The sequence below is a fragment of the Theropithecus gelada genome, unplaced genomic scaffold (assembly GCF_003255815.1).
Source record: "Theropithecus gelada isolate Dixy unplaced genomic scaffold, Tgel_1.0 HiC_scaffold_16126, whole genome shotgun sequence".
Taxonomy (NCBI): domain Eukaryota; kingdom Metazoa; phylum Chordata; class Mammalia; order Primates; family Cercopithecidae; genus Theropithecus; species Theropithecus gelada.
The window spans coordinates 3,512-31,503 of record NW_020257909.1 but is presented as its reverse complement, the minus strand read 5'-3'; the positions used below and the strand labels follow the sequence as shown (position 1 = coordinate 31,503).

Below are 27,992 nucleotides of genomic sequence, written 5' to 3'. Positions count from 1 at the left end.
CAGTGGCCCGCTTTTCTCTCCCCACAGAGCCAGCCCTCCTCCCTGGCCATGCTGGACCTTCTGCACGTGGCTCGGGACATTGCCTGTGGCTGTCAGTATTTGGAGGAAAACCACTTCATCCACCGGTGAGTCAAAGTGACCGTGCTCTTCCTGTCATCCTGTCGCTGTCTGTGTGCTTTCCTGCAGATCTCAAGGGCTCACATCACTAGGTCTCCCTCCAGGGCTGTTTGTTTGTAGGATGATTCAGCTTTGGTTTGTTGGTTTTTTTTGAGAGACAGGGTCTCACTTTGTTGCCCAAGCTGGTCTCGAATTTCTGGGCTCAAAATCCTCCCACCTTGGCCTCCTGAAGTGCTAGGATTTCAGGCATGAGCGATGGCTCCTGGCCCCTTTGGCTTTGTCTTTAAGATGGTAACTTATTATATCAGGGTTTCACTTGCCCCTTACATAAAACAGGTGTCATAAAATATCCTTGCCAGGGCTGGAGACCTATAAGTTAATAAGTTAATTCTTAACCTCCTGTGAGGCCCCCTGCCTGTATCTTGAATGTTCAAGTCCTATATCACTTTAAGGCTTCCCCCCTCCCCCGTAGAAAACTGGGCTCCATATGGGGAAGTTAAGGAATTGCATTTTTGACAATGGGTGGCTTACAGGCAAGGATGCTGTTGTATTCATCTTTGTATACCTGGCATATAATGGGGACACAATGTTTGTTGGATATATTATTTTTTTCTAAAATACTCTGAAATGAAGCATAATGATGATTTTCATTACTTCTATACTTCATTTCTTCTATTATAATCATTCTTGTGTTTAAAAGCTGTATGGACTGGGACATCATGCTATGAACATCATATATCATGTATGTCTTTCCTTGTGAAAGCTGATGACTTTCTCAGCTGACAGCTTGAAATCAGAAAACTAAAACAGATCATCAGGCTCTTTGCAGAGCTCTTCCTTAATGATTTGCCTCTAATGTAGTAAATAATAACTTGGTGAACTCACAATAATTTATTAACACATGTCTTCAAAGAGTTTAAGGCATGTTCATAATCATTAAAATATGTAAGTACGAAATAGGAAATGAGAGATGCTGTAAGAGCTTAGAAATAGAAAATTATCATGCCTGTAATTTTATCATGCACTTTGGGAGGCTGAGGAGGGAGGATCATGTGAGGTTGGGAGTTCGAGACCAGCCTGACCAACATGGAGAAACCCCATCTCTATTAAAAATACAAAATTAGCCTGTAATCCCAGCACTTTGGGAGGCCGAGATGGGCGGATCACGAGGTCAGGAGATCGAGACCATCCTGGCTAACACGGTGAAACCCTGTCTCTACTAAAAAATACAAAAAACTAGCCGGGCGAGGTGGCGGGCACCTGTAGTCCCAGCTACTCGGGAGGCTGAGGCAGGAGAATGGCATAAACCCGGGAGGCGGAGCTTGTAGTCAGCCGAGATCCGGCCACTGCACTCCAGCCTGGGCGACAGAGCGAGACTCCGTCTCAAAAAAAAAAAAAAATACAAAATTAGCTGGGCGTGGTGAGGGGGTGCCTGTAATCCCAGCTACCTGGGAGGCTGAGGCAGGAGAATCACTTGAACCCAGGAGGCAGAGGTTGCGGTGAGCCGAGATCACGCCATTGCACTCCAGCCTGAGCAACAAGAGCGAAACTCCGTCTCAAAATAAAAAAAAGAAAAGAAAGGAATAGAAAAGTATGTAAATATATAACAAGCTATGCTTTCTCCCTAATAAAAATGGGGAAACGAGAAGTCAGGAAGTACACCTGCCTAAGTTCCAAAGTCACTCCTAACAGAAGGCAATCAACTCTCAGAAGAGCTTATCCTCTTACTGTCACTTCATCCTTTTGGCCTTCAGTTCTCCCTCTAGCTTCTAACCCTTTCCAACTTGCAGGTCATGCTGCTTCATAGAAATAATGAAAGCAAAAAAGGAGCCGGGAGCAGCTCCACCATCTGCTGCTTCTAAGACTGTATCAGTTCTGTTCTTTTTTTAAGGTCATTTTTCAGCCCTTTCCCCCGCTCCCCAGTCCTGTTCTTGTCCTTTGCGTTGTACCCAGAACTTCCCATAAATCTCAACTCTGGGCTTTGCCATTCCATTACTCAGTCGAGACAAAGCTGTGCACTTTTTGAAGTCGTCCTTTATTAGAGTCATCTTTCCATCTTTTGTCCATGTACTCTAAGTGTGGACTCCTCTGAGAGCAACCTGTGTCACCTTGGTGACCAGATGTCTTCCTTCACTTAGCATTGGGATCCTTTCTCCTTTTTTTTGGATCTCTGCCCACGTTGGTCACCATAACGTACAGATTCTCTGGCTGAGGGATCATTTCCATTTGTCCTCTGACCTTTTGACATCTGCTTTCCTACAGCCACAAGACATTTCGATGATACCCAATGCTCTGTTGTTACGATGTTAACAGGATTACATTCCCTCAAGACTCCTGTCACTTCCATATCTAGAAATAGTTACTGAAGGTTGGAATTAGATCCCAGAGCAATCGTTTATTGCTCTTTTCTCCTTTTTAAGAAATTAAATTGTCAAACACCAAATCAAGAAGGTATCAGATGATCTGTTTTAAGCAAAAGAAAACTTCTGGCAGAAATTGTCCATCTCATTCAAAGCTTTTCTTCTGGGGTAATTTGGTCATTTGTATGGAAAAAACGTCTTTTACATGTTCTAACTAGCTAAGAGGTCTATGGTACATACCCACAACAGAGTTGCCTCGAATTCTCTCTCCCTGCACCCTTTATCTGCTCTTAAGATTCATGGACTTCCACACATGTATACTTCTACGCTTTTGGAATTCAGAGTGGAACTTCCTTACCAGATCCACATGCTTCCATTTTTTAAAAAAATTAGATCTTTTTCCTTTGGACATGGTTCATTGCCATTTCATGAATGATGTGTCATTCTCCCAACTCTTGGTATGTTCTGTATATTGCATTTACCTTCTTGCCATTAAATTCACGATCACTTTTTAAAGCAACCATTCCATACGCATCAGTGTAAAGACTTTTCTGGAGCCATAAATATTATTCCTGGTCTACTTTGCTATATTTCTCTTGAGAATTAATGGCTATACAGCCAACTATTTTTCTTCCTTTTTGATGTCATATGTGTTATGCGTGTATGGTTTTATGGGGGCATTTTATACACCACCTCAAAATTCAACTTAAACCTTCTGGATCAGGTCAGCAGTATTAACAACATAAATCTCCTATCTGAACCCATTATTCTTGTACCCTCAGCCATGATCCCCAATCAAGATCCTATTTTTTAAATACTATCCTAGCAGCCAGTTGATTCTCTAAGTCCTTTCTCAGCCTAGGATCAGAACCATCATGAAACCAGTTGAACATGAAAACAGCAGCTGTGCTCCCTAAGTACATCTTGTTTTTTTCTGCACAGGAACCTTAATATTGTTAGAGACCCATCCTAGACTTCTTCTGGCTGTATCCCTCATTCCTACATGCATGACCAGAACGGTAAGCAGTCAGACAGTAGAAGCTGATGAGTCTTGGACAGTGGTTGACCATGCCTCAGGCGCAGGCCACAGGAAAGCAGGTCATCTAGAGTCAACAGCAGAGATGACAACTTTTTATCACCTGAAAGAAGCGATTCTTCAGTCATGTAGCTTAGCAAAGGCTTTAGATAAAATCATGGACAAAAGAACCATAATGGCTTATTTAAAATAATAATAATAATAATAATAATAATAGTAACTTTGGGAGGCCGAGGCAAGTGGATCGCCTGAGGTTGGGAGTTCAAGATCAGCCTGGCCAACTTGATGAAACCCTGTCTCTATTAAAAATACAAAAAACTAGCCAGGTGTGGTGCTGCATGCCTGTAATTCCAGCTACTTGGGAGGCTGAAGGAGAATTGCTTGAACCCAGGAGGCAGAGGTTGCAGTGAGCCAAAATCGCGCCACTGCACTCCAGCCTGGGCGACAGGGCAACACTCCGTCTCAAAACAAAACAAAACAAAAAACTAGAAATATTTGTGAATATCTTAATTTACTTGAATTTGATTTCAGGGAAGTCATGCTGTTCTAAAACACTTTTTCAAACAACTGGCAGAAACCAACCAGTGGTTTGTTCCAAATCTGCCTAAGGTCAAATAACATTCCTTATGACCCTATGTTATCTACTTTTAGCTTACTTTTTAAAAAATAAAATGAGGACAGTAATAGCACCTTGTGTCTTATAGGGCTGTTGTGAGAATTATATATGAAGCACTTACAACAACACTTAGCACATAGTAAAAGGCCAATAAATCCTAGTTCCTAGTATATTGCATTTCATTATGATTGCCCCATTAAACATTTTTAATCATTTCCCCTAATCCTTTTCCATTTCTCTGTAGTTGTGAGGCCTAGAATTGTTAAGGCTGTTTCTCTCACACTGAAGAATACTATACTAAAGGAAATATAGGGAGGAGAAGGAACTATTTAAACTTCAGCTTGGAGATAAAATCCTAGTGATGGACGTAGTACACTTATCTTCCTAGGGATAAAATTAGGACATGCATTTTCTTTCTTCCCAGAGACATTGCTGCCAGAAACTGCCTCTTGACCTGTCCAGGCCCTGGAAGAGTGGCCAAGATTGGAGACTTCGGGATGGCCCGAGACATCTACAGGTGAGTAAAGACTGCCTCACCCCTCGAGGCCTGTCTCTTCCACCTCAGCCCCTCAAGCGAATGGGGTGTGGCTGCTTGTCCCTTATATCATCTCCTGGTACCCTGTCAACTTTCCACCTAAAATTTCACTAAGTTCCTTTTCAGGACATGGGAAACTTGAATTAGTGACCATGCCTGAAGGCCTAAATCCAGGATCACACTTCCTGCAATAATTGACACCAAGTTCTTTTTTTTTTTTTTTTTGAGGCGGAGTTTTGCTCTTATTGCCCAGGCTGGAGTGCAATGGCGCGATCTCGGCTCACCGCAACCTCCGCCTCCCGAGTTCAAGCGATTCTCCTGCCTCAGCCTCCCGAGTAGCTGGGATTACTGCGCCACCATGCCCGGCTAATTTTTTGTATTTTTAGTAGAGATGAGGTTTCTCCATGTTGGTCAGGCTAGTCTCAAACTCCCAACCTCAGTTGATCTGCCCACCACAGCTTCCCAAAGTGCTGGGATTACAGGTGTGAGCCACTATGCCCAGCCAACACCAAGTTCTTAATTAGGTTGTCCATCGGTTCCAACTCTAATCCGGCCATGCTCTGAGACATGGGATAACTTGGATACCTGACGTGGAAAGACCTTCAAAGCAAACTTTATTGAACTTCCTCAACTCCTCTTCTCAGTCCTCAGGAATTCTAAGTGGCTATGGTTTCTATCACCCCAAGCACCTGCATCCCAGATCAGGCAGGATGCAGGGCCTGGCTCATTGCTCAGCTTTAGCCACCCCAGGAGATGTGGAGTACAGTGCAGAACCCATTGGTACTTACCGCAGCCTTAGGAGATGTGGAGACAGTGCAGACCCCATCAGTACCTAACACAGCCTTATTTTTTTTCCCTGCTACATTTGCAAGGCTACATTTAAAAACATTTTCTTCCATTTTAAAAGCTAATACTACTTTAATTGTACTTTTGCTCACTCTTCTCTTCCCAGCCCCTAGTTCCTTTTTTCCCCCTGATTATTTACAACACTGACTTGCTATGTGAGCTGAGCAAGTCCCTCCTTGCATGGGATGACCCCTTCCCTAACTCACAGGGGTAGAGAGAGGAGCAGTGGTTGTATGGAGCTTTAACTCTTTGGAGAATAAGTGAGACTGATCCAGACACCACCCCTCAAGGCCTCAGTCAAACACGGTAACAGTCCCCAGAGGCATGAGCATGCTGAGGCTATCACGTTACCACGGGGCAGCAGCACGTGGAAGATGTAGTAAAGACATTTCTGGAGCGTCTACCACTGCTATCTGTCGTACTCCTCTCCTTTGCTCCACTTCACCTTCTGATGCTACCCACAAGCTCAGCGTTCCTTCCTCTCCTTCCTCTCCTTCCTCAGAATACCCTGGGACTGCCTCTCATTTCAAATACAAATGCTGCAGCATGACTCCTCAAGCCCTCTGTTATCTGACTTTTCCTTCCCAGGCTCAGCTCTGACAGCTCCCAGCTCCAGGCTTCAACCACCCGAAGTTATCTACAGTCCTTCGTTCCCCACCTACTCTATACTTTGTGCAATGGCACGGGTCAGGAATGGTCTTCTGGGAGAGCGTCTTTCCTACTCAGCTCCATCAGTGCCCTTCTGTGAAGCTTTCCCTGTCCCTGACCCCTGCCTCAAGTAGAATGAATCCATTCTTCATTTGTGTCACTGAGCCTTGCACATACATTACTGTATGTGGTGTTCTATATTGCAATGCATATATATCCATTTCTTCCACCAAACAATATCCTTGGGAGAGAGAGACTGGCCTATTTATGTCCTCAGCACATGGCAGAGTACTTGATACACACTGAATATTCAGTACATATTTATTGAGGTAATTAATTAATGTCAACAGCTGGCAGGAAGCTGCCTCCTGTAACATTCAGAGAGGAGAACACCAGGCTAGACATGCAATTGGCCTAACAGGCAGATGAGTTAATTTATTGGTTTTTATCAGTGAGTTGCATTAATGACATTACTGATGAAAACTAGTAAATTAACTCGTCTACCTTGCAAACCAACTCTACGCCTAGCCCTGTGTTCTTTTGTCTGGGTGTGTCATGGCAGGCAGGGTCCACACAGCTGTCTAGATTACTGGTTGATTGCCTACACTGAACTAAATGCTGTGAGTGTCAGAGGATCCAAAATGATTAGACACAAGCCCTGCTCTCAGTTCTCCCATTTTGGATCTTGCATTACTGCAGATCATCAGAAACACACTATACTTATAAGGTTGCAGTAATGTTATTCATTGTGAGCTATAACAAACAAAACCCAACAGGGAAAGCTAAACATCTGCTAGCAGGTATCTTAGTCATTGCATAGATCATTCCTCTCATGCCTCTCGTGGGTTATTTTGTCTTCTATTAAATGACACCAACGTTCTTAACTAAAAGATCTGTGTGCCCCTGCTCTCCTTCTGAACCACCAAGGACCATTGGTTAATTTCAGACCTTTAATGGGTAGACTATATTGTTCCCACTTTCTCAACTTTCCCGACAGAGCGGATGCTTAGTGCCATCTCCAGATCCTAGTTTGGTTTTCCTCTCCTTCCCCACAGGGCGAGCTACTACAGAAAGGGAGGCTGTGCGATGCTGCCAGTTAAGTGGATGCCCCCAGAGGCCTTCATGGAAGGAATATTCACCTCTAAAACAGACACATGGTAAGTCTGCTATCATCCTCCAGGCATCCCTGCAGCCGTAAGGTGGTGCTCCTGGGCCAAATGATTCCATACTCTAAGCCGGGAGCCCCTGTGTTAGCAGGGAGGGAAAAGAGCAGAATCAATACACCCAACAACAGTGGTTCTCAAATGTGAGCATATATCAGAATTCATAAAGACTTGTTAAAATTCAGATGATTGGACCCTACCCTGGGAATTTATGATTCAGAAGGTCTGGGATCTAGCTGAGAATGTGCATTTCTAACAAGTCCCAGAGTGATGCTGCCATTGCTGGCTGGAGGACCACACATTAACAGTCACATGTAATTTTAAATGGCAGATTGAACGCATGCCTTTCACAAAGTACACACACACAAACACACACACACAGACACACACACACACACGCCGCAATAAAGGGTGTCTTTTATTTGCATTAAACCCTACAAGGACACAACAATGACAAAATTTTGGAAACTGGGAAGTCATGAACACGTGGTACCTTACTAAGAAGACTAGAAAGTGGATCTCTAAACCAACAGTCCAGATCCAGAAGCAGGGCTGGTTCCCTCGGCCTAAGAGCCCCAGAAAGGCCCAGAAATTGACAGTAGGGGTGTAGGCCAGGCACAGTTGCTCACGCCTGTAATCCCAATACTTTGGTAGGCTGAAGCTGGAGGACTGCTTGAGCCCAGGAGTTCAAGACCAGCCTGGGTAGCATAGCAAAGGCCCCATCTCTACCAAAAATTTAAAAATTAGCCAGGTGTCATGGTACACGCATGTGGTCCTAGCTACTCTGGAACCTTGGATGGGAGGATCACTGGAGCCCAGGAAGTCAAGGCTGCAGTGAGCTATGATCATGCCACTGCACTCCAACCTGGGCAAGCAAGAGAGGGAGAAAGAGAGAGAGAGAGAGAGAAAGCGGGGGAGGGAGGAGGGGGTAGGAGGGAGGAGGAGAGAAGAGAGGAGAGAGAAGAGAGGGAGGGAGGAAGAAAAGAAGGGGAGGTATAGCAAACAGGAAAATTCATGAAAGGTCTGTTTAAGGAATAACTAAATCCTGTGGCTGAGCTCCTCACCCCTGAAGCTTGCTGGCTGTCCCTCATCTACCATCAGCACAAGACTGGGGCTCTCTCCCTGAAGAGACTGAACTGAATTCTCTCTGGTCCTGGCCCCCACTGGCCCCTCAGCACCAAGAACACTGGCAGCTGGGCAGGAGATCAGATCATTTCTCTTTGGAGGACCGATGAAGAGAAAATTACAGATACAGCACTGCCAAGTGGGGCACAGGTGCAGTGGGCTGAATAATGGCCGCCTGAAGGTATGACGTCCTAATCCCAGAGGCCCAGAATGTTGCCTTATAAGAAAAATGGGTCTTTGCAGATGTGATGGAGTTGAGGATCCTGGAGTGGGGCAGCTGTCCTGGATTATCTAGATGGGCCCTAAATGCCATCGCAAGTATCCATATAAGGGAGAAGGACCAGGAGATGTCATACACACAAAAGAAGAGGCAGTGTGAGCACAGAGCCCAAGACTGGAGATGCGGTCCCAACTCAAGGAGTTCCCGCAGCCACCAGAAGCCAGAAGAAGCAGGGAACAGAGTCTCCCCTAGAACCTCCGGAGGGGACACAACCCTGCTGACACCTTGATTTCAGTCCTGTGATACCAGTTTCAGAGGTCCGGCCTTCAGAACTCTCAGAGAATGAACTTATGTTGTTTTAAGCCACCAAGCATGTAGTTTTTTGTTTGTTTGTTTTGGTTTTTTTACAGCAGTCACAGAAAATTGCACCCAGTGAAACAAGCAAGCAAGCTGCCCACCAGCCAATGTCTTACACAGAACTTTCCAATGGCTTCTTAATGTCCCGGTCTTAAAATATGAACAGACAACCAAGAATCAACAAACACTTGAGAAAATATTCTAATCTGAAGAAAACAAACATATAAAAAGGAACTTGAAAGAAGAAACATGTAGAAAGTTTAGGAAAACTTTTTTTAAAAACTATAATATCCTCCAAAAGGTCAGAAAAACTATTGCAACCATAAATGGGCGACAAAAGGTTATTTTAAACAATACTTTTAGGAGGATAAGGAAATCCAAGTGTGATAAGAGGCAGCCTCGAGGATATGCGCAGGGCTGCCCTGAAGCCTGTGTGGGCTGCGTGTTCTCACTTTCTTCCAAAGAGTATAGGGCTGGGGCAGAGGGGAAAAAGAAACTTCCCAGTGGAGAGACCTGACAAATACAACCTCAGCCAGGTGCTCAAAGTCCACCTCAACAGTGATAAGTCTAGGGGCCAAGCACAGTGGCTTATGCCTGTAATGCCAGCTCTTTGGGAAGCCAAGGCAGGTGGATCACTTGAGGTCAGGAGTTCAATACCAGCCTTGCCAACATGGTGAAAACCATCTCTACTAAAAATACAAAAATTAGCTGGGCATGGTGGTGGGCCCCTGTAATCCCAGCTACTCAGGAGGCTGAGGCAGGAGAAATGCTTGAACCTGGGAGGTGGAGGTTGTAGTGAACTGAGATTGTGCAACTGCACTGCAGCCTGGGTGACAAAAGCGAAACTCCATCTCATAATAATAATAATAATAATAATAACAACAACAACAACAACAACAGGACTGGGTCGTGTTGCCGGTATGCACCCCTGATGTGATGAAAATGGTACTTTACCTCTGTGGTCTTCTTCCTCCCCATGTCCCATAACCACAGTCTAATCATGAGAAGAACAGACAAATCTCAATTGAGGAATATTCCACAAAATCCCTAACCAGATCCTCAAACCTGTCAAGGTCATAAAAAACAAGGAAAGTCAGAGATGTTGTCATAGTCAAGAGAAGCCTAAAGAAACAGGACAATTCAATGTAATGTGATATCCTAGTGGGATTCTGGAATAGAAAAAGGACATTCAGTGAAAACTAAGGAAAGCTGAATAAAGTATGGGCTTCAGTCAATAATGCCTTAATTGTGGTTCATTAATTGTAACAACTGTATCATACTAATGTGATGCTAAAAGTAGCAGGAATCGAGTATGAGGTACAGGAGAACTCTGTATTCACAGTTTCTTCCAAGTTTGAACTGTTCTAAAAAGTAAATCTTATTATTTAAAACTTTGAGGATAGAAATGTAAAAGTAATGAAAAGGATGGAGTGTGAAGCTAAATAAACCTTCTAGAAAATAAACCTAAAAAGAAATGGGAAATATAGGAAAATATAATAATTTTTTATTTAAAAAATTAAGGGGTGTAAACCAAAAGGTCCAATTAGCTGACAAAATAGGAGTCCCAGAGAGAAAGAACAGAGGAAATGAAGAGAATAAAGACAGCAGAGAAATCATTCAAGATTTCCTAGCATAGGACATAAATTTCCAGAATGAAAGAATTCACCAAGTGCCAATCACCATGGATAAAAAGGGCACATCCTTGGCTGGGCGCAGTGGCTCATGCCTGAAATTCCAGCACTTTGGGAGGCCAAGGTGGGTGGATCATGAGGTCAGGAGTTCGAGACCAGCCTGGCCAAGATGGTGAAACCCATCTCTACTAAAAATACAAAAATTAGCTGGGCGTGGTGGTGGGTGCCTGTAATCCCAGCTACTTGGGAGGCTGAGGCAGGAGAATTGCTTGAACCTGGGAGGCGGAGGTTGCAGTGAGCCGAGATCACTCTAGCCTGGGCAACACAGCAAGACTCTGTCTCTAAAAAAAAAAAAAAAAAAAAAAAAAAGGCACATCCTCAGGCCAATGGTGATAAAGATCCTGCAAACTTCCATGAAGAAAAATTTAAAAATTAATAGTAAAAAATACTAGTGATAAAAGATAAGGAATCCAAATGGCATCAAATCACTTAACAGCACCACGGGAAACGTAAGAAGACAATGCATGAATGAACAACCTCCACATTTTGAAAGCCTGGCGCTGAGATCATGTCATAACACGATGCGTCCACGAATGGCCAGAGCTGCCTTTCTGACCAGCATCACATAATGAGAGCAAGAGCCTTTGTTGTTTTTACACCAGTGAGATTTGGTTTTAACGTAACCCAGTGGATCTCTAAGTGTGGTCCATCAGCACCACCTGGGAACTGCGAATCCTCAGCCCCCACCTCAGGCCTAATACAACAGAAACTCTAGGGGTGGGACTCCGCAATCTGTGTGTTAACAGATGATTCTGATATGATATGCAGTGAAGTTAGAGCACCAGCAACCCAGGGGATCCAGAGACAGAGAATAACTTAAGCAATTAAGTAACTGTCCCGAACACATGCACATCCCGTGACCCAACACTCCTATTTTTAAGTATTAGAGAGAAGATGACACAAATAGACTTGGGCGCTGGATGTTCACTTGCAACATTGTTTACAATCGAGAAACAGCAAAACAAAAATAAAAACAAAACCCAACCCAACTACCCCTCAACTAGGAGATGGAAAAATTCACTGTGGTTTACTTATATCATGGAAAACTATTCAGCAGTATAAAAGAACACACTAAACCTACATGTATCAACATAGATAAATCTCAAAAACAGTGTTCAGTGGGGAAAAAGCAAATTACAAAAAGGAGTAGGATATCATTTATGTATAACTTTACAATGTAAAAAATGTCTATAATACAGAGTATTGTTCGTGCTTTCAGGCATTGTTTAAAAATGTGAAACATACAAGGGTAGGATACAGTCTAACTTCAGGGGAGCGGAGAGAGGGAGGTGGGGTCTTCCTGTCTCTTAAGTCTTCATAAAGAAAGGGAGAGCTGACACATATAAGGCAAAAGATTAACATCTAGATACATAGATACTCTGGTTCTTTTTAAAGTTTTGACTGTTTCACAACTGGAATGCTTAAATTACATAGCTGCAGGGATTGGGAAGTGCTCTAAGACAATCAGGCAGAAGAAGGAGGAGCTGGGGGATTTTTGGCAAAGGTGGGCGGGGGGAAGCTCCTCACAGGAGGTAACTTCAATACCTGAAAGACAGAAAGGGCAGGCCTTGGAAAGAACTGAGAAAAGACTTTCCAGAAAAAAGCCAGTGTGAACAGCCAGAGGCAGGAATGAGCCTAGCTTGTTTGCTGAGAAATTAAATCAAGTCCTGATGGTCGGAGCTAAGGGAGCCCAGGGCCAGTAGGGGTGGAAGGGATGGGTCACAACACAGACAGCCTTGGAGCTCAGATGAGGGGATGTGGATTTTATTCTAAACACCATGGGATGCCGGTTGAAGGGTTGTAAGCAGGAGTGTGATATGATCTTTGCTTTTTTAAAAAAAATCCCTCTGCCATTGAATTTACGCTAGAGGTGGGTAAGTGAAGAAGGAAACCAGTTAAGAAAATCCTGCACATTGCTAGCTGAGAGAAAGAGGAGAGTGGTGTGGCTTGGTGGTGGCAGTGGAGATAGTGCAAAGTAGTCAGATTGAAGACTTTTTTTTTTTTGAGACAGAGTCTCGTTCTGTCACCCAAGCTGGAGTACAGTGGCGCCATCTCAGCTCACTGCAACCTCCGCCTCCTGGGTTAAAACAATCCTCTCACCTCAGCCTCCCAAGTAGCTGGGATTACAGGCTTGTGCTACCACACCCAGCTAATTTTTGTATTTTTAGTAGAGACGGAGTTTCACCATGTTGGCCAGGCTGGTCTCGAACTCCTGACCTCAAGTTATCCGCCCACCTCGGCCTCCCAAAGTGCTGAGATTACAGGCGTGAGCCACACCACCCAGCCTCAAGATCTTTCTTGAACGTAGAGTTAACAGGAGTGCTGACTGTTGGATGGGAAATGGAGGGGTGTGGGATAACGGAGTCAAGGATGACTCCTGGGTTTTGGGCTTGAACAAATGCATAACCAGAGGTGCTGCAGAGTTGGGAAAGATTGGAGGAGGAGATGGTGTGGGTTCAGAAGGAGTTCCTTTTGGGCATGTTAAATTTGAGTTGCCTATTAACATAGGCCAGTGAAGCTAATGAGTGGGCATCTGATAGATGAAACCGAAGCTCAAAGAACTGCGTGAGATATTGGAATCTGCTGGATGGACATTTAAAGATATTAATTTTTGGCTCCCATTTTTCCTAAGAGCATACCCTGTATCACACCTGGAGACCATCTTCCACAATGGCCTTTTTTCTTTAATCATAACCTCCTTTCAGGTTATGATTAAGGAGAAAAATGTGGCTTTTAAAGGCTGACACAGAGCAGCTTGTTATTTTAAAATCTTTTATCAGATTGTTATCTTCATTGATTCAAATGTTTAACAGTTTAATCAGCAATGATGTATGCTATTTCTATCATTTCAGGCAGAGCAAGTTTAATACAAAAAGAAAGTGAAGTTTTAAATATATATATATATATGTATATATTTCTCTTTATTTGATTTTAAATGCTCTGGTGCAAAGCTTTGGACTTTGTCGCTCCTATTTAGGGCAGGCTTATAGGTGATGAAAGAACCATCTGGCATACAAAATATAGATTTGCCCTATCTGTAGGGTTTCTAGATAAAATACAAAATGGCCAGTGAAATTGAATTTCAGATGCACAGCAAATAGTTTTTTAGTATAAATATTGGAGCATACATATACTAAAAAAACTATTTGTTGCTTATCTGGAACTCAAATTTAACTAAGTATCTGGTATTGTTATTTGCAAATAGGACAATCCTACTTGTTCGAAATTATCAAAGTTCTATGACCAATACTACTTATTGCTCCCTTGAACTCTAAGAAACTAAATATCCATGTGCAGTTCTATTAGTGCTCTCAAAGGATGCTATAACCTGTATCTATCTAGAAAAGGAGAAAACATATAGCTGTAATTCTTTAGGCCTTATTGCCAATTTCTTGCTCATTTGATTTTGCCTAGTTAGTTTTGCCTTGAAGGGAAGTAAGATCACCAAACAGAAAGGAAGAATATGCGTGCCAGGCAATTTGTAGGTAGCAAAATCAAGAGATCTAATAATGTATTCCAGTCTGTCTCAGATTAGTTGTATAATAACCCCTGCTTCAACCTTCTCACCTGAAAAATAGGGAAAATATCTTTGCCCAATCCTTCTCACAACAGTCTTTGAAATTTCACACAGATGATGACAATAAAAGCACCCCATGTTTCTTAGAAGATGGAGGAACTATTTTCCTCTACAATTTTTGTGGTGATATTTACTAACCTCAGAAAACTACAGTCAGACACTAAAAGATAGTCTTTGTCAAAAAGCTAATCATCAGAGTAGTGGTTTAAAGTTTTAATCAAAATATCAAAGGTGATTCTTTTAGAACACGAAGAATTCATCTCATAAAGCTTTTAAAACAACAAATGAGAAATCAAATATTTTTTAAAGAGAAATAGACAAAAATGCCTTATCAGATATTAAGACAAATACACAAAAATTAAAACAGAATGGTATCAATGCAAGAAGCAGACAAATAGATGAAGTGAAAATATAGCCAGAAACAGACCTGTTTTTAATCGCGAGTCAATGGGTAAGGAGGAAATTATCTTATGCATAGTGTTGGAAGAGTAGTTATTTGAAAAGCAAATCAATTTAGGTCCTTACCTCACACTAGACACCAAATTAAATTCCAACTAGATTTAAGAAGAGAAGAAAAACAAACACAACTAGAAGAAGATAGCAAATATTTATCTAATCTTTGGCGAAGGGAAGATTGTATAACTATAAAGTAAAGGAAATCATGACATTAAAAAAATAGGTTTGACTATCTCAAAATAAAAATCTTTGGTATGCTAAAAAGTAGCATTAGAAAGTAACTAAGTCCAGGTGCGGTGTTTCACACCTGTAATCCCAGCACTTTGGAGGCTGAGGTGGGAGGATCACCTGCGGTCAGGAGTTCGAGACCAGCCTGGCCAACATGGTGAAACCCTGTCTCTACTAAAAATACAAAAATTAGCCATGCATTGTGGTGGGCACCTGTAATCCCAGCTACTTGGGAGGCTGAGGCAGGCAATCAACTTGAACCTGGAAGGTGGAGGTTGCAGTGAGCCGAGATGGCGCCACTGCACTCCGGCCTGAGTAACAGCAAGACTACATCTCCCCCCCCCAAAAAAAAAAAGAAAAAAAAAGAAAGAAATTAATAAAAGTATTTGAATTTTTTATAAAAGGTTAACATCTCTGACATACAAAGAATGCCTACAAATCAAAAAGAAAATTGATAGATACCGTAAAAATGAGCAATTCATAGGAAAAAAGTGAAATGAATTAATAAACACTTGGGAAAGCATCCAACCATGTTAATTATCAAGTCAATAAACATAATTTAAAATATTCTACCATTTTTTGCCTTAAAATCAGCAAAAGTTGTTGTTATTAAGAATACTCAATGCTGGTGAGTGTGTCTACCACGCTTTTACATGGTGCTGGTAGATGAATAGAATAACACATTTGGAAACCAAATAGTATGTATCAAGAATTTGTCAACATTCATATTCTTTTGATCTATTTATTTTACTAGAACTATCCTACATTTTAATTCAGTAACCACCCTGAATTACTAGATTATCCTATCTGGATTCAAGACCTATCTTGAAAGTAGAGTTAATAGGACTGCTGACTGTTGGATGGGAAGTGGAGGAGTGTGGGAGAATGGAATCAAGGACGACTCTTAGGTTTTGGGCTTGAATGTATAACCAGAGATGCTGCTGAGTTGGAAAAGAATGAAGGAGGAGATGGTGTGTGTACAGAAAGAGTTCCATTTGGGCATGTTAAATTTGAGTTGCCTATTAAAATAGGCCAGTGAAGTTGATGAGTGGGCATCTGATAGATGGAACTGAAGCTCAGAGAACTGCAAGAGACTATGGAATCAGCTGGCTGTACATCCTAATCTAGTAATTCAGAGCCTTTATCTTAAAATCTTCCCTTTAAAAAATGCACAGAGATGTTCATCATAGTATGTTAAATATTTTGAAAACTGAAAACAATGTGGAAATAAGGCAAACCAACTACTCAATGGAATGTTTTATAGCCATTAGCCATTCCGAATGTTATTTATAATATGTGCTGGCATGGAAAATATTTATGCTATAATGAAATGTGCGGAAAAATCAAGGTCCAAAATTGCATATTGAATATAACTGTGACTAAGTGAAAAAAAAATCTCAGCACAGAAACGACTTACACATTAACAGTGGTTGTCTTTTAAGGGAGCATCACGTGCAGTATTTTCTTATTTTTAAAAGTTTTCTACGTTTTAAGAGTTCTCTATTATGGCCAAGGGTATAATGAAACCAAAAAAAGGGTTGAAATTGTATGTCTGTGTGCCTGTGTGTGTGAGTGAATGTGGGTGGGTGTGTCTATATCCATCTCCATGTCCTCTGTCCCATGCCCAGGTCCTTTGGAGTGCTGCTGTGGGAAATCTTTTCTCTCGGATATATGCCATATCCCAGCAAAAGCAACCAGGAAGTTCTGGAGTTCGTCACCAGTGGAGGCCGGATGGACCCACCCAAGAACTGCCCTGGGCCTGTGTATGACTCTCTTAGGAACTTTTCTACTAGTAGTTACTAAGCAGTTTTTCTTTTCAAAAAATATCCAGAGTCACATATGCTTCTTTAAGATGAAGGGGTAGATAGCTGCCCTCCCTTTAATATGCCCCAAGATGGGAATGTGACTGCGACTTCAATGAGATGGATGGGTCTCCCAGGCCCTCAAAAGCAATGATGCCATCCCAGAAAAAGTGTCCATTGTCTGGCTACAGGCTGTGGACTCACCAAGTCTACATTCCCCAAGCTCCTGCTGGGAATGTGTGTCCCAGGCCCTGCTGCCGTACACCGTATGTCCGTGTCTACTTTAAAGATTTCCATTCCCTGCAATGTCTGCTGCCCTGCCTGGCACCCCTCACTTCCTTCCCACAAGCAACGCAGATGGGAAATGTAATTGGAATATTCTGTCCCCGAAGTGGCTTTAATTCAGGAATGGAATGAGAGCAGCCGTAGTTAACGTAAACATCAGGATGTCTGTGTTAGATACCTTTACACCTGCACACTCTTCCTTGACCAATCAGCAGGGGGCAGCATAGGCCAAGTACACAGGCCTAGACGAGTTCCCACCCTCAACGTATTCATTCCAACCCTGGGGCTGGAACAAAATATATTTTTCATAGTTGTGCTTCTCCTGATTTTAATTAATGTGCTACTTCTTTTAGATACCGGATAATGACTCAGTGCTGGCAACATCAGCCTGAAGACAGGCCCAACTTTGCCATCATTTTGGAGAGGATTGAATACTGCACCCAGGTAGAAACATTTTCTTTCCTTGATCAACATTTACTCTATATGGAAAAGTCTTAAAGATGGCAAATACCGAAATATGAAATAGGTCAAGCCAGTCAGAGTATAAGATTTATGATCACAATAGTGAAAATTAATTTTGTCTAAAATGGAATGACTAGTGTCTCCATTTGCCCATTTTGTAAAATATAATACCAGTAAGTTCACCAGCACACAGCACAGTGCCAGACGCGCAGTAAGACTGGGGAATCAATCCAGTCCACAAGAATTTACCAAGTCCCTACTGGGGACCTAATGTTTTATTAGCCAGAATTGAAGCTTCACAGATGTATGGAACACATCTGCTCGCAAATAGTTTAGAGGCTGGCTGCAGAAATAACATGTGAAATAATTAAATGCATATAATTGATACATTATATGTCCAACTATGTATGTCAGGAGGATTAAGAGAATGAAATTTCAAAGTAATCTGAGGAAAGTTTAACATCATCAATAATACTTGTGTATCATTCATACTGTACAAATCACTTTTTGTGTATTTTGTTTTATCCTTATTGAGGAATGTAAAATATCCCCACCTTATAGATGAGGAGTTAAGGCCTGAAGAGTTTGTCTAAGTCAGACATTTTTCTAGCAATCCTGTGGGTTCCTCTATAGAACCCTCTCCCGTTCGCTCAGTAATGATTTGAAATTTTTGCTTCTCTCCCTCATTTTCAGCAGACAGCTATGCTTCCTCCCCCAAGAGGGTGGAGATTATCGTATGAGAATGACCTCGTTTCCTCCCTGTCTCTGATACAAACTTCTCTGCCTCTGCCGCCATTCCTCACCACTCTCCTTCCCATCTCTCCTCCCCTTTAAGGCCAGCCTTGCCGCCAGTATCACCAGTTGCCCGCTCAGGGCTTTGTTCTGTCCGATGATCTCTTCCCTGTATTCACTTTCTTTCCCTCTCTCTTGGCTCTCATTCTGCCAGGATATCTAATTCTGAGAATATTTTAGAAGAGTCAATAAGCCACTATTTATTTTAATTTTGGGGACAGTCTCGCTCTGTTGCCCAGGCTGGAGTGCAGTGGTGCCATCTTGGCTCACTGCAGCCTCCACCTCCTGGGTTCAAGCGATTCTTCTGCCTCAGCCCCCTGAGTAACAGGCGTGTGTCACCAGACTCGGCTAATTTTCTTGTATTTTTAGTAGAGATGGGGTTTCACCATGTTGGCTAGGCTGGTCTCCAACTCCTGACCTCATGATCCACCTACCTTGCCCTCCCAAAGTGCTGGGATTACAGGTATGAGCCACTGTGTCTGGCCTAAATTGTTATTTTTGTTTTGAGTGAATACAAAATGAGTATTTTTGAGTCAGCATTTTATGTTCTTTTTTATTTTTATTTTTTATTTTTTTTGAGATGGAGTCTCACCCTGTCACCCAGGCTGGAGTGCAGTGGTACAATCTCTGTTCACTGCAGCCTCCACCTCCTGGGTTCAAGTGATTCTCCTGCCTCAGCCTCCTGAGTAACCAGGATTGCAGGCGTGTGTCACCACACTTGGCTTTTTTTTTTTTTTTTTTTTTTTTGTATTTTTAGTAGAGACGGGGTTTCTCCATGTTGGTCGGGCTGGTCTCAAACTCCTGACCTCATAATCCACCCACCTCAGCCTCCCAAAGTGCTGGGATTGCAAGTGTGACCCATCGCGCCCGGCCTACCCACTATTTCTTTAAATCCCCTCCTCTTCACTGTGACTAAAGACAGACACATTTTTCAAACTGTAGTCATTTTCCAGCCTCACTACTCCATCCTCTTACTCCTTTCAGCTCAGGTGGGTGACCTGGCATTTTTATCTATACAGACTTCCTACGTCAATTTATTGGGGGTTCTTTCAGAGAACTTCATTTAATGACATTAGGTTATTTTGTTGTAATATGAATGGAATACACCCACTTAAACATATATACCTTCTTAGGAGTATTTTTCTCAATAGTCTATAATATCCCTCTTAAAAGCAGGCAGTTTTTTTTTTTAGGTTATATATATATATTTTTTTAATTATACTTTAAGTTCTAGGGTACATGTGTACAACGTGCAGGTTTCTTACATATGTATACATGTGCCATGTTGGTGTCCTGCACCCATTAACTTGTTATTTACATTAGGTATATCTCCTAATGCTATCCCTCCCCCTACCCCCTCCCCACAATAGGACCCGGTGTGTGATGTTCCCCTTCCTGTGTCCAAGTGATCTCATTGTTCAATTCCCACCTATCAGTGAGAACATGTGGTATTTGGTTTTCTGTTCTTGTGATAGTTTGCTGAGAATGATGGTTTCCAGCTGCATCCATGTCCCTACAAAGGACACGAACTCATCCTTTTTTATGGCTGCATAGTATTCCATGGTGTATATTTGCCACATTTTCTTAATCCAGTCTGTCACTGATGGACATCTGGGTTGATTCCAAGTCTTTGCTATTGTGAATAGTGCTGCAATAAACATACGTGTGCATGTGCCTTTATAGCAGCATGACTTATAATCCTTTGGGTATATACCCAGTAATGGGATGGCTGGGTCAAATGGTATTTCTAGTTCTAGATCCTTGAGGAATCGCCACACTGTTTTCCACAGTGGTTGAACTAGTTTACAGTCCCACCAACAGTGTAAAAGTGTTCCTATTTCTTCACATCCTCTCCAGCACCTGTTGTTTCCTGATTTTTTAATGATCGCTATTCTAACTGGTGTGAGATGGTATCTCATTGTGGTTTTGATTTGCATTTCTCTGATGGCAAGTGATGATGAGCATTTTTTCATGTGTCTGTTGGCTGTATGAATGTGTTCTTTTGAGAAGTGTCTGTTCATATCCTTTGCCCACTTTTTGATAAGGTTATTTTCTTCTTGTAAATTTGATTGAGTTCTTTGTAGGTTCTGGATACTAGCCCTTTGTCAGATGAGTATATTGCAAAAATTTTCTCCCATTCTATAGGTTGTCTGTTCACTCTGATGGTGGTTTCTTTTGCTGTGCAGAAACTCTTTAGTTTAATTAGATCTCATTTGTCAATTTTGGCTTTTGTTGCCATTGCTTTTGGTGTTTTAGACATGAAGTCCTTGCCCATGCCTATGTCCTGTATGGTACTACCTAGGTTTTCTTCTAGGGTTTTTATGGTTTTAGATCTAACATTTAAGTCTCTAATCCATCTTGAATTAATTCTCATATAAGGAGTAAGGAAAGGATCCAGTTTCAGCTTTCTACTTATGGCAAGCCAATTTTCCCAATACCATTTATTAAATAGGGAATCCTTTCCCCATTTCTTGTTTTTGTCAGGTTTGTCAAAGATCAGATGGCTGTAGATGTGTGGTATTATTTCTAAGGGCTCTTTTCTGTTCCATTGGTCTATATCTCTGTTTTGGTACCAGTACCATGCTGTTTTGGTTACTATAGCCTTGTAGTATAGTTTGAAGTCAGGTAGTGTGATTCCTCCAGTTTTGTTCTTTTGGCTTAGGATTGTCTTGGCAATGCAGGGTCTTTGTTGGTTCCATATAAACTTTAAAGCAGTTTTTTCCAATTCTGTGAAGACAGTCATTGGCAGCTTAATGGGGATGGCATTGAATCTATAAATTACCTTGGGCAGTATGGCCATTTTCACAATATTGATTCTTCCTATCCATCAGCATGGTATGTTCTTCCATTTCTTTGTGTCCTCTATTATTTCACTGAGCAGTGGTTTGTAGTTCTCCTTGAAGAGGTCCTTTACATCTCTTGTAAGTTGGATTCCTAGGTATTTTATTCTCTTTGAAGCTATTGTGAATGGGAGTTCATTCATGATTTGACTCTCTGTTACTGGTGTATAAGAATGCTTGTGATTTTTGCACATTGATTTTGTATCCTGAGACTTTGCTGAAGTTGTTTTTCAGCTTAAGGAGATTTTGGGCTGAGACAATGGAGTTTTCTAAATATACAATCATGTCATCTGCAAACAGGGACAATTTGACTTCTTCTTTTCCTAACTGAATACCCTTGATTTCTTTCTCTTGCCTGATTGCCCTAGCCAGCACTTCCAACACTATGTTGAATAGGAGTGGTGAGAGAGGGCATCCCTGTCTTGTGCCAGATTTCAAAGGGAATGCTTCCAGTTTTTGCCCATTCAGTATGATACTGGCTGTGGGTTTGTCATAAATAGCTCTTATTATTTTGAGATACGTTCCATCAATACAGAATTTATTGAGAGCTTTTAGCATGAAGGGCTGTTGAATTTTGTCAAAGGCCTTTTCTGCATCTATTGAGATAAGCATGTGGTTTTCGTCTTTGGTTCTGTTTATATGCTGGATTACGTTTATTGATTTGCGAATGTTGAACCAGCCTTGCATCCAGGGATGAAGCCCACTTGATCATGGTGGATAAGCTTTTTGATGTGCTGCTGGATTCGGTTTGCCAGTATTTTATTGAGGATTTTTGCATCGATGTTCATCAGGGATATTGGTCTAAAATTCTCTTTTTTTGTTGTTGTATCTCTGTCAGGCTTTGGTATCAGGATGATGCTGGCCTCATAAAATGAGTTAGGGAGGATTCCCTCTTTTTCTATTGATTGGAATAGTTTCAGAAGGAATGGTACCAACTCCTCCTTGTACCTCTGGTAGAATTCGGCTGTGAATCCATCTGGTCCTGGACTTTTTTTGGTTGGTAGGCTATTAATTATTGCCTCAATTTCAGAGCCTGCTATTGGACTATTCAGGGATTCAACTTCTTCCTGGTTTAGTCTTGGGAGAGTGTAAGTATCCAGGAAATTATCCATTTCTTCTAGGTTTTCTAGTTTATTTGCATAGAGATGTTTATAGTATTCTCTGATGGTAGTTTGTATTTCTGTGGGATCGGTGGTGATATCCCCTTTATCATTTTTTATTATGTCTATTTGATTCTTCTCTCTTTTCTTCTTTGTTAGTCTTGCTAGTGGTCTATCAATTTTGTTGATCTTTTCAAAAAACCAACTCCTGGATTCATTGATTTTTTGGAGGGTTTTTTGTGTCTCTATCTCCTTCAGTTCTGCTCTGATCTTAGTTATTTCTTGCCTTCTGCTAGCTTTTGAATGTGTTTGCTCTTGCTTCTCTAGTTCTTTTAATTGTGATGCTAAGGTGTCAATTTTAGATCTTTCCTGCTTTCTCTTGTGGGCATTTAGTGCTATAAATTTCCCTCTACACACTGCTTTAAATGTGTCCCAGAGATTCTGGTATGTTGTATCTTTGTTCTCATTGGTTTCAAAGAACACCTTTATTTCTGCCTTCATTTCATTATGTACCCAGTAGTCATTCAGGAGCAGGTTGTTCATTTTCCATGTACTTGTGCGGTTTTGATTGAGTTTCTTAGTCCTGAGTTCTAGTTTGATTGCACTGTGGTCTGAGAGACAGTTTGTTATAATTTCTGTTATTTTACATTTGCTGAGGAATGCTTTACTTCCAACTATGTGGTCAATTTTGGAATAAGTGTGATGTGGTTCTAAGAAGAATGTATATTCTGTTGATTTGGGGTGGAGAGTTCTGTAGATGTCTATTAGGTCCGCTTGGTGCAGAGCTGAGTTCAATTCCTGGATATCCTTGTTGACTTTGTCTCATTGATCTGTCTAATGTTGACAGTGGGGTGTTAAAGTCTCCCATTATTATTGTATGGGAGTCTAAGTCTCTTTGTCTCAAAGGACTTGCTTTATGAATCTGGGTGCTCCTGTATTGGGTGCATACATATTTAGGATAGTTAGCTCTTCCTGAAGAATTGATCCCTTTACCATTATGTAATGGCCTTCTTTGTCTCTTTTGATCTTTGATGGTTTAAAGTCTGTTTTATCAGAGACTGGGATTGCAACCCCTGCTTTTTTTTGTTTTCCATTTGCTTGGTAGATCTTCCTCCATCCCTTTATTTTGAGCCTATGTGTGTCTCTGCATGTGAGATGGGTCTCCTGAATACAGCAAACTGATGGGTCTTGACTCTTTATCCAATTTGCCAGTCTGTGTCTTTTAATTGGACCACTTAGTCCATTTACATTTAAGGTTAATATTGTTATGTGTGAACTTGATCCTGTCATTATGATATTAGCTGGTTATTTTGCTCACTAGTTGATGCAGTTTCTTCCTAGCATTGATGGACTGTACATTTTGACATGTTTTTGCAATGGCTGGTACCTGTTGTTCTTTTCCATGTTTAGTGCTTCCTTCTGGATCTCTTGTAGGGCAGGCCTGGTGGTGACAAAATCTCTAAGCATTTGCTTGTCTGTAAAGGATTTTATTTCTCCTTCACTTATGAAACTTAGTTTGGCTGGATATGAAATTCTGGGTTGAAAATTCTTTTCTTTGAGAATGCTGAATATTGGCCCCCACTCTCTTCTGGCTTGTAGAGTTTCTGCCAAGAGAGCTGCTGTTAGTTTGATGGGCTTCCCTTTGTGTGTAACCCGACCTTTCTCTCTGGCTGTCTTTAACATTTTTTCCTTCATTTCAACTTTGGTGAATCTGACAATTGTGTGTCTTGGAGTTGCTCTTCTCGAGGAGTATCTTTGTGGCATTCTCTGTATTTCCTGAATTTGAATGTTGGCCTGCCTTACTAGGTTGGGGAAGTTCTCCTGGATGATATCCTGCAGAGTGTTTTCCAACTTGGTTCCATTTTTCCCGTCACTTTCAGGCACACCAATCAGACGTAGATTTGGTCTTTTCACATAATCCCATATTTCTTGGAGGCTTTGTTCATTTCTTTTTACTCTTTTTTCTCTATACTGCTCACTTCATTTCATTCATTTGATCTTCAATCACTGACACTCTTTCTTCCAGTTGAGTCAGTTACTGAAGCTTGTGCATTTGTCACATAGTTCTCGTGTTATGGTTTTCATCTCTATCAGTTCTTTTAAGGACTTCTCTACATTGGTTATTCTAGTTACCCATTTGTCAAATCTTTTTTCAAGGTTTTTAGTTTCTTTGTGCTGGTTATGTAGTTCCTCCTTTACCTCTGAGAAGTTTGATGGACTGAAGCCTTCTACTCTCAACTCATCAGAGTCATTCTCCGTCCAGTTTTGTTCCATTGCTGGCAATAAGCTGCGTTCCTTTGGAGGGGGAGATGTGCTCTGATTTTTTGAATTTCCAGCTTTTCTGCACTGCTTTTTCCCCATCTTTGTGGTTTTGTCTGCCTTTGGTCGGTCTTTGATGATGGTGACGTACTGATGGGGTTTTGGTGTGGGTGTTCTTTCTGTTTGTTAGTTTTCCTTCTAACAGTCAGGACCCTCAGCTGTAGGTCTGTTGGAGTTTGCCTGGGTATCAGCAGCATAGGCTGCAGAAGATAGAATATTGCTGCACAGCGAGTGTTGCTGTCTGATTCTTGCTCTGGAAGCTTCATCTCAGGGGTGTACCCCGCCGTGTGAGGTGTCAGTCGGCACCTAGTGGGGGATGTCTCCCAGTTACGCTACTCAGGGGTCAGGGATCCACTTGAGCAGGCAGTCTGTCCATTCTCAGATCTCAACCTCCATGCTGGGAGATCCACTGCTCTCTTCAAAGCTGTCAGATGGGGGCATTTACCTCTGCCGAGGTTTCTGCTGCTTTTTGTTTAGCTATGACCTGTCCCCAGAGGAGGAGTCTACAGAGGCAGGCAGGCCTCCTTGAGCTGTGGTGGGCTTCACCCAATTCGAGCTTCCCGGTGGCTTTGTTTACCTACTTAAGCCTCAGCAATGACAGGGGCCCCTCCCCCAGCCTTGCTGCTGCCTTGCAGTTAGATCTCAGACTGCTGTGCTAGCAATGAGGGAGGCTCCATGGGCTCTGGACCCTCTGGGACAGGTGTGGGATATAATCTCCTAGTGTGCCGTTTGCTAAGAGCCTTGGTAAAGCACAGTATTAGGGTGGGAGTTACCCAATTTTCCAGGTGTTGTGTGTCTCAATTTCCTTTGGCTAGGAGAAGGAATTCCCTTCCCCCTTGCGCTTCCCAGGTTATGCAATGCCTCGCCCTGCTTCAGCTCTCGCTGGTCAGGCTGCACCCATGACCCAGTGAGATGAACCCGGTACATCAGTTGAAAATGCAGAAATCACCCATCTTCTGTGTCACTCACGCTGGGAGCTGGAGGCTGGACCTGTTCCTATTTGGCCATCTTAGGCACGCCCCCCCAAAAGCAGGCAGTTTTACACAAGCATATTTAAAATGATTCACTATAGAAATTACTAAAAAACAGAGAGGGAACTAAAGAATGTTTTAATGAGTCAAAGGTAGTTATTTTTTGAGTTTTGAACTCTTTTAATATGAATACTCATGTGTTTTTCTGTTACTTAGGTAACAAGGGTCTTTTCTCAATTTGCATAACATATTAATGAATTTCTCCAAATTTAATTTTTCTTCCACAAATTTTCCCTAATCTATTACTGTGAAAATGATCTAGCACAAACTTGTTTTTGTGAATGGTTTTCCTCACAGCACTTCAGCATTTCCGGGGTTGTGCAAAGGGTCCCTCACATCCAGACTAAAGAACCCCTGTAAGCCAGGTGCAGAGGCTCATGCCTGCAATCCCAGCACTCTGGGAGGCCAAGGCGGGTGCCTCACCTGAGGTCAGGAGTTCGACACCAGCCTGGCCAACATGGTGAAACCTTGTCTCTACTGAAAATACAAAAATTAGCCAGGGGGTGGGGTACATGCCTGTAATCCCAGCTACTCAGGAGGCTGAGGCAGGAGAATGGCTTGAACCCACGAGGCAGAGGTTACACTGAACCAGGATTGAGCCATGGCACTCCAGCCTGGGCGACTAAGCAAGACTATCTCTAAAACAACAACAACAAAAAAACATGCATTGTGGTACCTGCACATGTGACGATGTGGCACAGGAAAATTTATAATCAAGTGTAAAGTAACAAAATGGAAATGGAAAGCAGCTAGGAAGAGATCAAAAAATAAACCCTGTAGGCCAGCATGGCATGTGTCTCCTCTCCTCCTTCCCCCAGCCACCACCCCCACATCATTATTGAAGTCAAACACATAGGATTTTTTTTTTTCAGTTGGAACAATTTTAGTGGAACTAGACTGGAATAATACAAATAATAATTTTAATTTTTTAAAAAAAATCCACTAATCTTTCTTTAAAAATTGGCCAAAGGTCTCCTCCTCTGCAAAGCTTTTCCTGCTCCACTCTGTCCCAAGCACCCATACACACTTCCATTATAGCACTTACCCTCTAAGGTCTTTGAGGATAAGGATGACTTCCCATTCATTCATATGCCCCAGTGTCTATAAGTTACTATATTCTCAATAAATACTGGTTTCTTCATCTGTAGAATATGTTTAAATAACATCATCTCTAAGGTATCTTCTAGATCCAACATTTTTTGTGTCTGAGTCAAAGTTTTAATCATTTCTCCTACGGCAGGACCCAGATGTAATCAACACTGCTTTGCCGATAGAATACGGTCCACTTGTAGAAGAGGAAGAGAAAGTACCCGTGAGGCCCAAGGACCCTGAGGGGGTTCCTCCTCTCCTGGTCTCTCAACAGGCGAAACGGGGGGAGGAGCGCAGCCCAGCTGCCCCACCACCTGTGCCTACCACCTCCTCTGGCAAGGCTGCAAAGAAACCCACAGCTGCAGAGGTCTCTGTTCGAGTCCCTAGAGGGCAGGCCGTGGAAGGGGGACACGTGAATATGGCATTCTCTCAGTCCAACCCCCCTTCGGAGTTGCACAAGGTCCAGGGATCCAGAAACAAGCCCACCAGCTTGTGGAACCCAACGTATGGCTCCTGGTTTACAGAGAAACCCACCAAAAAGAATAATCCTCTAGCAAAGAAGGAGCCACATGAGAGAGGTAACCTGGGGCTGGAGGGAAGCTGTACTGTCCCACCTAACGTTGCAACTGGGAGACTTCCGGGGGCCTCACTGCTCCTAGAGCCCTCTTCGCTGACTGCCAACATGAAGGAGGTACCTCTGTTCAGGCTACGTCACTTCCCTTGTGGGAATGTCAATTACGGCTACCAGCAACAGGGCTTGCCCTTAGAAGCCGCTACTGCCCCCGGAGCTGGTCATTACGAGGACACCATTCTGAAAAGCAAGAATAGCATGAACCAGCCTGGGCCCTGAGCTCGGTCGCACACTCACTTCTCTTCCTTAGGATCCCTAAGACCGTGGAGGAGAGAGAGGCAATGGCTCCTTCACAAACCAGAGACCAAATGTCACTTTTTGTTTTGTGCCAACCTATTTTGAAGTGCCACCAAAAAAGCTGTATTTTCAAAACGCTTTAGAAAGGTTTTGAGCATGGGTTCATCCTATTCTTTCGAAAGAAGAAATGTCATAAAAATGAGTGATAAATGCAAGGCCCGGATGTGGTTGCATAAGGTTTTTATGCATGTTTGTTGTATACTTCCTTATGCTTCTTTTAAATTGTGTGTGCTCTGCTTCAATGTAGTCAGAATTAGCTGCTTCTATGTTTCATAGTCGGGGTCATAGATGTTTCCTTACCTTGTTGATGTGGACATGAGCCATTTGAGGGGAGAGGGAACAGAAATAAAGGAGTTATTTGTAATGACT

General features: G+C 42.3%; 1 protein-coding gene across 1 annotated transcript; it reads left to right on the top strand.

Annotated features, from left to right (window-relative positions):
* LOC112617378 (ALK tyrosine kinase receptor-like) lies at positions 1-27,992 on the top strand. Its single transcript, XM_025374146.1, has 6 exons — positions 1-125; positions 4,554-4,646; positions 7,214-7,315; positions 16,604-16,738; positions 17,416-17,506; positions 26,847-27,992. The coding sequence occupies exons 1-6, from the start codon at positions 49-51 to the stop codon at positions 27,543-27,545; spliced, it is 1,197 nt and encodes a 398-aa protein (XP_025229931.1). The 5' UTR covers positions 1-48; the 3' UTR covers positions 27,546-27,992.